Consider the following 12,136-nt stretch of genomic DNA (forward strand, 5'->3'; position numbering starts at 1 on the left):
CAGACAACCTCTCTGTGGATTTACTGACAAAGGAGAGCAGACCATGTTATCCCCCGGGCTCCGCAGACAACCTCTCTGTGGATTTACTGACAAAGGAGAGCAGACCATGTTATCTGGGTCCCACTCTTAGGGCAGCCCTGAGAGATGTCCAGCAAGGAGGGCAGCCCGGAGAAACACTTGTAACAGTAGGGAGGAGAGCCCAGCAGACAAGGTCAGGGACGAGGGAGCCGCGCTCTCAGGAAATGGCTCTGGGCACCTGTGACCGTCATTTATCCCTCTTTAAATGGGCTTCCTAACCATAGAGGTTGCTGAGAGGATTCATGCGAGCATGTCTATAAAATCCTCCTGCGGTCCTTTCCCCCAGAAAACACTCAGCAAGAAGAGCTGCTTTATAACTCAGCATTGTCAAGGGAAAGGCGTGTGAGCGAGCTGGTGGGAGGGCTGGTATCCCCCCCAAAATGCTCTAGCTCTTAGCTGGCTCCAAGAACATCCATTGTACTGTGCTCTACTGTCTGGAAGGCCCTGGTGGTGCAGTGGGTTACACGCTGGGCTGCTCACCATGCGGTCATGGGTTCACACCCACCAGCCACTCTGTGGGAGAAAGATGAGGTTTTCTACTCCAATAAAAACTGACAGCCTTGGCGATCCAGAGGGCAGCGAACATTATGTGGCAGAAAGAGTGGGCATGAAGTGAGTGGGAGAGTGAGTGGCAGGGTGAGCCCACTGGTCTGGGAGGGTGGGAGGCTGACCAAGTCTGTTGGCCATGGCTACTACCAAGGAATGTGGGGGCACACACCTGCCCAAGTGGGAGCCCCAGGTGACCGAGGAATCTGCTGGCCGGGCGCGGGCCCGGGTGGGGCGGTTGGAGGCGGAGGCTGGGCGGGCTGGCCCGTGCAGGCTGTCCTCTAGCTGCAGGCGGAGTCTGGACACCTCCTCTTGCAGCTCCTGGATGGCCTGGCTGGGGTGGGTGGGAGACAAGACACGAAGAACGGAGCTCTCTGAGTGCTGCCCGGACCAGACAGCAGGCCTGCCCCTGTGTTGGAGGGTCCCAGAACTCGCCCGGAGCCTTGGCTCGTCCCTCTGAGCTCAAGTTGCTGCCTGTTTGCTGAGCAGGATGGCGCCTCCCCCTGAATAACAGACACCCCCTCAACACGCTGGACCTCACAGCTATGGCAGGCCAGGGACCAGGGCAAGGCCACGACTCTGCTTCTATGTTTGAGCTGACCTGCCCTGGGCCCTGGGCTGCCTTCCTCCTCCGTCTTCTACCCGCCGAAATCCCCACCACCCAGACCTTATCCGACCACCCTGGCTCAGCCTCCTCCTGGGGGGGGCCCGTTGCTCAGAGTGTCTCTTTGCCCCTCTGGCTGGCAGGGAGGAGGTCTCCCCACCCTGTCACCCCTGGGCCCTGGCATCTCCCAGGAACACGGGAGAATTACTGAGCTGGGTGCCAGGCTTCAAGAGGGAGCAGAGGAGAGGGCAGGGCATGAAGAAAGTCCAGGAGACAGCAGGGTTCTCCCCAACCCTGCCAGGACTGCAAGGGCTGAGCACCCGGGAGCAGGCCGGAGGAGGCAGGTCTGTCATCCGTGGAACACGGCCAACCCCCACTCGGCCTCTTACCTGCAACCGTCTGTCTGCATTGCATTTCCCTTTCTTCAGGCCCGAGTCTCTCACCGCTGGCACTGCGTGTCTGCAACTCCTCCCAGACCGCCCCCTCCTGCCCACACACACACAGCACCCCAGGCTCTGCGAGGCTGTCCTCTAGACAGGGGTCAGCCCTGCAGCTATGTGGGAGCCAGCTTTGCTCCCGGTGAGGGTGCAGGTGTAGCCTCTCCTCAGGGTGAGCTCCTGCCTAGTGGTCTCTGGATCCCAGAGATTGTCTCCCAGAGCTGCTTCCAGCAGACAGCTCAGATGAGCATGCCGGGGGAGGGGCCACCCTGTTCAGGCTCTGCCCCGGCATGCTGTGCAGCCTAGGGACGCTGGTTCCTTGGCAATCCCCAGGGAGACAGTGTTGGGTTTTCTGAGGCCAATCGTGAGGGGTAGGTCGCTAAGAAAGGGTACCCGCCACTAGTTAACCCCTGGAAGGCCGAGCTGAGTGCACCTGGGGGTGCAGGGAGGGAAGGACTCAGAAAGGCTGGTGTGTGAGACTGGGGGCTGGGAAGACCCCCCTGTCTCTTTGTATCCGGAGCTCAGTTCTCCTGACTTCACGCTGGCGTCCCCGTTAGCTGGCACGTAAGCCTCATCTTCCCCTGCAGAGCCACTCCCCTTCCTGTGCCCCTGTCCCTGCACCTGCCCTCCACATCCAGCAGACAGGCCAGCCGGAAATCAGAGTCCTTTCAGACTCTTCTGTTTCACCCCCCTGAAGACCCCCGAGCGTCAACCAACCGCCAAGTCCTATGGGCCCCACAGCCCAAACTTCTCCTCTCAAATGCATCGCTGCCTGCCCAAATATGCCTCCAGTCCGCCTCCCCGAGGAGTCCACTTACTCTCGCCCCATCCGATTGAGGAGGAGGCTGGGGGTCTCTGTTGGCGGGTGGGTCAGAGGGGCAGCTGCAGAGGCCGGGGTGGGGGGTGGGCTGGGTGCCCTCTTGGGAAGAAGATGCTCAGAAATCCGCTTGGGTCCCTTGAGCTCCGGTGAAGGTGCTGTGGGCAGACAGGCGGAGACCAGAGTGAGGTTACGACAGAGAGGGCCCTTGGGGCTCACATTCAGGGGTTCACAAGAGATCATGAGTGACATTTTTGATGAGGCCGGTGAGGGGCCCTCTGGCCTTAGAACTAGGATATGTGCCTTCCTGCAGATGGACTTGGGGCGCTAGGATAGGCCCCCAAAGCCACTGCTCATGAGCACCTCCTCCAGCTGCCCACCATTACAGCATCCCAGCCACATCCCCAAGACAGCCCCTCCTCCAAGAGGGGCTCTGCCCGCTGCCTGCGCTCCCCCAGACTCATTGTGCACCTCTCAGTGCAATTTGGGGCTGTCCTAGTGTGGGAAATGAGCAAATGTCATTCCTGCAGATTCTCCCCCAACAGCTATGCTGCCTTAAAGCGAGCACATGGTTGGTTCTGTCTCCCTGTAGAGGCAGATATTCTTTGACCATCTCCTCCCACTGAGGCACCCATCCCCCCTCACGTCTTCCCGCAATGCAGGTATTAGGTTTCCTCACCTGTGAGCTCAGGAACTTTACTGAGATTCCCACCCACCTTGTGACGTATGTAACTCCTGAATATGCATGACTAATGGCTAACTACAAAAGCCCCCAAACAATAACAATGCCTCTTTCCCCTGGCCCTCTCTCCCCTGGTCCCAGTCCTGTCTCCCCCATCCCCTCTCCTCTGGTCCCTTCTCCTCCAGTCCCCTCTCCTGCCCTCCTGTCTCCCATCTCCATGTGGACCACCAAGTGGGGCTAAGGTGAGCATGCTACCATGAAATGTGTCTGACTCCTTGATTTCATTCTCTCTTCTCTCTCTCTTATTCTCTATGACTTTACTATAATCTTTACTTATTATTGCTGTACAATTGCACCTGCTGAGCGTGTGATGATTTGTCAGGGGCTAGCGCCCCTGACATCCCAGGGCTTCAGTGTCCCTCTGAAATGGTGAGCACACCTTTACACGTGTGAGTTACACCTTTGCACGTGTGTGTTTCCACGTGCATAAGGGGGCTTCAGAAGGTTTGTGGGAACAACGCAACGAAACAATCATGGAATGTTCCCACGAACTGGTTGAAGCCCCTTGGTATGTGTGGGTGTGAACACACACACACACACACACACACACACACATCAGCATAGGAAGCTGCTCACTGGCATGGCCCATGATGCTGGGAGTGACTGTTTGTTCTGACCACAGTGCAGGCTGAGTGAGAGGGTTTCTGCCTTCCCCAAGGGAGACCTGGGTTCAGGCTGAGGCCAATGCAGCTCATGCCCCTCAGCGGAGGAGACAATGATGCTGAATGGGTCTCAGTGGGGCTTATAGACTAAGAGAGACTAGGAAGAAAGGCCTGGAGGCCTACTTCCAGCAACGAGCCCTGAAAACCCTCTGGACGCCCACAGCCCGGTCCCATTGTGCCTGGGGTCACCCTGACTCAGGGCTGATACGACAAGTGCTGGCACACACAGGCAACTTCACATGTGCCCAGTTAACCAGTGCATCTTGTATTCCAAAGGGCAAGACGGGTTTTCTGTGGGGAGTTGTCTTGTTTTATTTCTATGAGGTCAGGCCACTCCGATTCTAGCCCATCCCACTCGCCCACTCACCCATCTCTAGAGCCAACGTCCGTCCCAGGCGAAAGCTGGGTGCTTCCTGCTGGACAGGGCTGCCTGGGCTAGAGAGGTGCTTCTGGGCCCGGCTCCTGCCTGTGCTGGGCTCAGAGGCTGTTCTGGGCACCAGAGGGCCCCTGGTCCTAGAAGGGGAGGTTCCATCCTGGGTCACAGATGTAGGGAAGGGCCGGGCTGGTGTCCCTGGGGTGCTGAGAACCCGAGAGAGAGAGAGAGAGAGAGAGACTCATTGAGGTCACACAGAGAGTTTCACTTGCTAAGGCGGCGAGCTCCAGCCTTGGGGACTGGCAACGCTGGCAATAGGACACTCCTGCGGCTGCAGGCCTCACACGTGCACCTCTTTATGAATACAGAGCCGCACATCTGCCAGCCGGTGCTCACAAAACAATACAGCTCAGGTGGGTTTGCGTTCTGTTTTAATATAAAGAGAAATAGAATTTCTAGTACTTTCTTGCCGGCACCTGGCTTTGGAAGTGGCCACTCTGCACGGGGCCCCTAGATGAGTCCCCAAACCCTCTCCGCCCACCGTGGTACTCAGAGAGTCACCGAGTGTGCCCTTTGTCCACCTCTCTCCTCCCCCTGTCATTCTGATCTATTCATTCACTCCTTTCCTTGTTTGGGGGCGCCCCTCATTGATGGAGTGACAAAGAACACAGCCCTAGCCCCCTCGGGCGCTCTGTGCCCAAGAGGACCTCAGACCAGCGCTGGGAAGTCAGAATAAACGTTCAGACTGGGGACTCCTGGCTCTGGTTCCAAGAGCACCCAGGTCTGTGGACACCTGACGGGACAACAGAGGGGCTCCCCTGAGCACCTGATATGGGAGAGCCGGTGCTCTGGAGTCTGGGTGACGGGTGACACTCTGCTGGTTTCTGAGCCCACGAAGCCACTGTCTGTCTCCGGGGATGCCATCCAGGGCTCCTGAAAGACAGTGTCCCTTTCCGTCTGAGGCACGTGCCCAGCCATACTGGGAAGCCCTCGAGATGCCGGCCTGGGGTCACATGCCAGAGGCGGCTCTCTGGGAGCCCAGTGGGCCAGGCCCAGGGTGGGAGGGTCCTCAGGTCCAGGCTCAGTCCCAGTGTCTGGAGTGCCCTGCTCCCCTGAGGAGTAAGGGGTGAAGAACCTGAAGAAGTAGATGTAGCAGACATCCTGAGACAGGAGGAGGAGGACACAGTCTGGCTCCCGAGGGACTCTTGGCTTGGACCTGGGATTCCTCTGCCTTTTCTGCCAGCAGACATGGCCTCCCTGATGTACTGCGCACATAAAACCCATCACACATGCACACCGACCCCACTTCCAGCCACCATCACACACACACACACACACACACACACACACACACACACACACACACTGACATCACCAAGCCAACACCCATCAAACACACAACCTTATACCACCAACTCCAACACCCATCACACACAGACACTGACAACACCAAGACCAACACCCATCACACACACACAACTCCCCCACCAACCCAGAGCATGGAGATCCATGATCTCCAGTAGAAGTGGACTCCAGAGGGTGTTCAGTGCACAGGTCTGAAAGGATGTGGGGCATCAGCCACATCTTCACAATGGCTGGTGATCCCGACAACCATGTGAATTTCCTGCTCTTCTGGCATTAAGGGGACACAGTGTCAGGAGGTAGCCAGCGAGTATGACAGACAGCTGGGAGAGGCAAGCATTCAGAGGGGCAAGAGCTCCTGGCAGGGGGATGGGGCTGGAGTAGGGACCACAGCAGCGAGGTGGCACTGGCCGAACGCCCAGATAAAGAGCTGGGGTATGACTGTCAGGCATGCGAGCAGGCATTGGTGGGGGGAGGGCAAGGGGGTTGCATGGAGGGGGAGGACAGACAGCTCTACATGATCCACACAATGGCCCTGAGGCTCTGAACCTGAGCGCCCCTGCCCCAGGTGGACTTACCTCCAGGTGGGCTCCACAGTTCTGCCGGAAGGACTTCTGTGGAAGGCGGTCAGAGATGCCACTGCCCGCCAAGCTAGTCATACTGCTCTGGTGGGACGCCGTGGACTTGGTGCCTCCAGAGGGGTGTGGAGGGGCTGTCTCAGCCTTGCCCAGGCCCGACGAGCACCCGTCTCTGGCCATGGACACCTGGGAGCCCGCAGGCTTCTCCAACACCCGCTGCTCCGTGGTCTCTCTGGCAGGACAAAAGCAGTGTGCCAACTCTGAGCCCCAGCAGGGCCAGGCAGCCCTGACCCTGAGACCACAATCATGACAAACACACACCCATCAAACACACAACCACACCACCATCAAATGGAACCACCGTCACACACCCCCAACTACACCACCCACCCCAAACCCATCAATCACATACCTACACCACCACCAAGCACAACGTAAACACCAGGTGCCCATCCTGGCTCCACAGCTTCTAGCTGTGTGCCCTTGGGCAAGGCACTTCCCCTCTCTGAGCCTCACTTTCCCCGGCTCTGAGAAGGGGATACTAAGAAAACCCACCCAGCAGGCCAGACACCATGAGAACAATGAGTGCGGGTCCCACCTCTGGAATTTGTAGGTCATCTTCCCTATTTCAGCCATCTCCTTAAAGTGCTGTTTATTCTATTATGAATAGACCGGTGTTGCATGTTACAAACAGAAAGCCCTTTGTAAAAATGAGGGGCTTCAAAAGTTCGTGGAAGAATTCCGTTACCTTTGAATTCCATTTTTCCATGATTATTTGAAGCCCCTTGTACAAGACTTGAGGGAAGGAGATACCCAATGGGCAGTTTTTGACCAAAATCAACTCTCAGAAGGAGGCAGGGGCAGGGAAGAAAGACAGGCGGTAACAGGGACTCTGGGGGTGGCGGTGGGCGGGTAGGGGAAGGGGTGCTGTCACGCGGAGGGGACTGCAAACAAGGTCAGGAGACACGTGTGCACAGGTGGCCGGTGGAAAACCACTCTGTTCTGTCCACCACCCAAAGGACAACAGAAAACAAACCGCCTGGGGCACTGAGTTTCTATCAGGGATGATGGCCAAGTTTAGAAGTGGATAGTCATGAAGGTTGTACAACATGGGGGAAGTAATTAATGCCCCTTGAATGTTTGTATAACTCCCTGCTGTCGATCCCACTCCGATTCCTAGCGACCCTATTGGGCAGGGTAGAACTGCCCCCAGGGGTGTCTAAGCCTGTAACTCTTTACGGGAGTAGAAAGCCTCATCTTTCTCTTGCAGAGCAGCAGGTGGCTTTAAACTGCTGATCTTGTGGTTAGCAGCCCACCCTGTACCCACGCCGCCACCAGGGTGTGCGTACATATAGAATGAGCCCTTGGCCACTTCCAGATGTCTTAGTAGCTGTAAGGAGACGCTGCGGAAACAGCCGAGGCCTCGTTTTTTAATATGTGCACGTTGACCGCAATTTTAAAAAGATGAAAGGCAAGCAAATACAAGAAACACAGACCCAACGGCATCGCGTTCTAGAAGCTTCCTTCCTTCCTCTCTCTTTGGAAAGGCACATGGAGAGGCTTTCCAGCCATGATAGAGACCCTCTCCTTGGGGCAACACACTGAGACAGAAAAGGAGGTGATGCTATGTAGCGCCGGCCAGTCGGTCCAACTGAAATCATCACCCCAAGTCGTCGCACGCGCCATCAACCGTGTGAGCGCTGCCCATGGCCCAGCTCCCCGTGAACCTCACTACCCCTCAGACACACGGCCACCCGGGGCTTCAGAGACTCGAGGGGAGGGAAGCTTGCTGACATACCTGATGGGGGTGCTGTGACTTCTCTCGCTATGTCCCGAGAGCTGCCTGGGGGTGCGCCTCGTGGCCCCTCCTTTCCCTGGAGCTGGGGTCGGCCCGTCAACCTCCAGGCCACGCAGCTGCTCCTCCTTGTCCTCCTCCACCCTGAGGGCTTTGGACAGGGACTTCACGCCAAGACACCTGCAACCGAGCACACACAGGGCCATGACCTCTGCCCAGCAGGTGCAGACGAGGTCCAGCCACCCAGGCTAAGGAGTGGCCTTGCTCCTGGGCCACGGGGGTGGGGAGGTGGTGGGGTTAGGGGGGTTAGTGGGGTGGGGGCACTCACTGCTCCAGGAGGCCATGGGGGTCTTGCTCCATCTGCAGTTCCTTATGCCTGAGTGGGGCTGGGAGCTCCCAGGGTCTGCCCTCCACCTCCCTGCTCTCGTGCAAAGAGCAGGAGGCAGTCTCCATGGTGTCAGGCTGGGGACCAGAAAGGCGCAGGGACACAGGATCAGAAAAGACCCCAACACCATCTTTGGACACAAGCACTGCCCTCCTGCCAGGCTGAGAAACGTGCACTTGACGGACCCACTCACCTTTCCACCCTCCTACTGTGTGGGCACTCGGTGGGGAGCGGGCTCCAGGAGCTTCAGAGCCGGCTCCTGTAAATTGAGTGCCTACGGTGTGCCAGACACTCCCCACACACCAAGTCACCATGACACCGTGCTGCTCTCCCCCACCCCTTCTGCACGCAGGTTCCATGAGGCAGAATGGTTTCCCTAAAGTCACACAGAGCAAGTGACAGAGTTGATACCTGGCCCAACTTTTGGGGCAGAAGCATGTCTCCGGACCCCTCACTTCCACACACTTGTGTTTCTACCCCGGAGAGCATGAGATTCTGCAGGGAGCGCTTCATACCCTCAGGGACAAGGGATATTCTAAGAAACATTTCCCCAAACCAGCGGGCCACCAAGACCTCGTCTGCCAGGGATCATATGCTCAGCGCCCTCCTAGCTCCCTGCCCCTCCTAACACACCAGGCCCTTCCCCCTGCTCCGGTCCTCGGCAGCAGGGACAGCGGGGAGGTTAGGGGCATGGAGATCTCCCACCACTGCCAGTTTGCTCCGCTGCACAATGAGAGGGTAACTGTCTCACCGGGGTCTGTGTGGGCTGGAGAACATTCTACAGAGCTTCTCCCACGTGGGGTCCTTAGCTAGTGTATTCCGTCTTTGCAAATGGTCCCATCACCCATCGGTTCTCCCAGCTGGAAGCCTGGAGGCTGTCCTCCACTCCCTTCCCTCCCTCGTCACCTTAAGGCCAGTCAAACCCACCTTCTCGGCCTCTCTCAAGTCCACACATCTCTCCATCTACCCTTCCCTGCCCTCCCCTTGGCTGGTTCTACCTTCACCTTCTTCTAAGCCATACCTCTTCTGTCGGAAAGGTCCAGCAGTCTACAACCACTCTCTTCACGTGACCCGCCAAACCCTTCATCTCGTGGCCCCTGCCGGCCTCTCCGGCCGCATCTCAGACAACTGTGCCCCTCGCTCTCCACACTCCAGCCACAGGGCCTTGGCACAGCCCGCTTCTGCTGCCCGGTGGCATTCCTCCTTCTGCAGCTGGCTATTGCTCCTCACGCCTCAGTCCTCCGGGAAAGCTTCTCGGATGCCTCAAGCTCAGCCCTGTTACCTGGTGCCCACGCGCACAGAGCCCTGTCAATCTTGCAGCCCGCCGATGACACACTGTAACAAAATTGCTGTGCAACTCGTCCCACCTCCATCTGGGCAGAGAGCCCCGTGAGGACGGAGTAGAGCTCATCCTTTTCTGTCCATTTCCCACTGGATTCTCACCACGGGGACTCGCCCTCGCACTGTTGTTACATTAGCAGGAGCCCTGGTGGCCTAGTGGGCTCTGTGTTGGGCTGGTGCCTGCAAGGTCAGCAATTGGAAACCACCACCCATTGGGGGTAGTTACATAATGTCATGTCAACTCTCTATATAAAAGTGCAGGGGTGGAGTCTAGCCTGTCAATCAGGCCGCAGCCTGATGGTACCTCCTGGTGGAGGTGGCCTTCTCATAAGGAGGACCCTGGGAATCTCTCTCTCTCTCTCAGCCTTCACCTTCCTGCTGGCTGACCCTGATGGTGGCCAAAGCCCTATGATGCAGCGCCTGCTATTGGAGCTACACGACCCTGCCCCCATTGGCCTGTGCTCTCCTGCGTTCTGCATCCTTGCAACACGGCTGCGTGAGTCTGAAGAGGGACATCTGGAATAGTATCAGACTTAGTCCGGCGTGATCTGGACCAGGCTGGCATGTTCTCCTGATATACGAGTACGTCTTGATAGAAACTCCGTGGTACACGTATGTGAGTGCCCCTGGATTTGATCCTCTAGCCAATCCGGCCTCGCACCCCACCCCGTGGAGAAACATGAGGCCATCTGTTCCCGTGAAGAGTGACCGTAGAGGAAACCGCGGGGCCGTTCCACCCTGCCCTCCAGGAGCGCTAGGCATCAGAATCAACTCGATGGCAGTGAGTTTGTTTTTGGTGAGAACACTCCTTGAACCGGGTCTTCTCTTCTTTAAAATGAGTAAGTGCTGTGTAGGTGAGGGGGCCCCGGATGTTATCGCCCACACACTGCCATTGAGTCCATTCTGCATTGACCCTGGAGGACAGGCCAGAACTTAGAACTGGCCCTGCGGATTTCTGAGAGTGTCACTCTTCATGGGACTAGAAAGCCTCATCCTTCTCCCTCAGAGAGCGTGCTGGTTTCGAATTGCTAACCTCGTGGTTCACAGCCCAACACCTATCGCACTCTGCCATTACATTTAATGAGATGAATTGATAACAGACATGGTGGGCAGAACACTACCTCAGGGTAGGAGGTCTGGATGTGGATGGTTGGCTTCGGCGCGTGTCTGGTGGGAGAGGGATGGCCAGGGGGAGGCAAGATCGCAGGGCTGTCCAGAGCGGAGTCTGACCCCGCTCGCTCAGGCTCCGGCGGTCCCTGCTCCATGTGCTCCTTGAACTCTTCCAGGCGAATTCCCAGCTGGAATATCTCCGCCTCCAGCTCCCTGCACAGGGACACACACCGGGGTCCTGGAGCCGCTGCATATTCGATGAGTCCGGGAGGCCAGGCTTTGGCACAGAGGCCACAAGGAAGCCCCCCGAGGCCCACCTCGTGCCGCCATGGGCATTTTCTCCATGACTTGGAAGAAAGAGGTCTCCCGTGGGGGCCTGGAGTAAGATACCCCGCCTTCCATGGTCCTGCTCACTGCAGGGTGCTCAAAGATACACAGATCTTGGGGTCCCAGTCACCTACCACTCAGATCTGTTGCTAATTGGGATTGGATTTCTCTGTCCCCTCCTGGTAACACAGCATCCTGCGAGATGCCCCATCAATCTCCTGGGGGCCCTCTTCCCCAGCACATACCTGCCAGGATCAAACTTCTCAGGTGCCCCCTCGGAGCAGGCCGGCTGCCAAGTCGGGTGCTGGTCCCTGCAGGCCTCCAGGTACTCTTCCTCTAGGGCCGCGTGGGCAGCCTTCAGCCACTGGAAGCCCTGAGAGTGGAGCAGGCCAGAGGCCCTGAGTGCAAAGGCTCCCCACGCTGCCGCTGCAGACTCACCTGGGTCTCCAGAGGACAGAGGTTGGGGCTGGGACCCCTGCAGCCTGCTGTCTTGGGACAGCTGTCCCTCCCCATCAGACCCACACACCCAAGGTCTGGCCTGGAGCCTGGGCACCAGCCCTCCCAGTGTAGACCTCTGTGGACCCCAATGTTCCAACAAAGTACCGAGTCAAACCTTCTGCCACTCTGTCCCCACAAAGACCAGGCCTTCGGAGACCCTGGATCCTCACTCTTGGTCTGCAAGACTGTGGGCTGTGGCCAGCAAGGAACCCTTCTCCCCGGTCCTTACTGACTGTCTATGACTGGTGCCTACCCCCAATTTGAACGCTCCCTAACATTTACAGTGCAGGGAGACTCTGGCTAAGGTATTTCTCCTTCCTCCTCTGACCCTGCATCACAATCCCAGCGAGAGGGGTCATTTATCATCGGCACTGAAAAGGGAGGAAACTGAGGCACAGAGAGGTTTCTAAGTTGGGGGAGGTCACGCAGAGAGCCAAGCGCTGAACCCAGGCCCGCGGACTCCAGAGTTTGGGGGTCCTTT

At 57.6% G+C, this 12,136-nt stretch overlaps 1 protein-coding gene across 1 annotated transcript in view; it reads right to left on the minus strand.

The window, feature by feature from the left end:
- The window catches only part of AKNA (AT-hook transcription factor), a 49,835-nt gene that overhangs the window by 8,367 nt on the left and 29,332 nt on the right, over positions 1 to 12,136 (minus strand). The window contains exons 8-16 of the mRNA XM_045296608.1: positions 11,403 to 11,530; positions 10,842 to 11,043; positions 8,323 to 8,456; positions 7,998 to 8,174; positions 6,200 to 6,431; positions 5,086 to 5,192; positions 4,254 to 4,465; positions 2,484 to 2,640; positions 797 to 958 (exon numbers count right to left, since the gene is read on the minus strand). Of these exons, the coding sequence (XP_045152543.1) occupies positions 797 to 958; positions 2,484 to 2,640; positions 4,254 to 4,465; positions 5,086 to 5,192; positions 6,200 to 6,431; positions 7,998 to 8,174; positions 8,323 to 8,456; positions 10,842 to 11,043; positions 11,403 to 11,530 (1,511 nt within the window). The remainder of the gene's footprint in view (positions 1 to 796; positions 959 to 2,483; positions 2,641 to 4,253; positions 4,466 to 5,085; positions 5,193 to 6,199; positions 6,432 to 7,997; positions 8,175 to 8,322; positions 8,457 to 10,841; positions 11,044 to 11,402; positions 11,531 to 12,136) is intronic.

This window comes from Echinops telfairi, unplaced genomic scaffold (genome assembly GCF_000313985.2).
Source record: "Echinops telfairi isolate 266 unplaced genomic scaffold, ASM31398v2 ScPeMD7_7410;HRSCAF=8448, whole genome shotgun sequence".
NCBI lineage: Eukaryota > Metazoa > Chordata > Mammalia > Afrosoricida > Tenrecidae > Echinops > Echinops telfairi.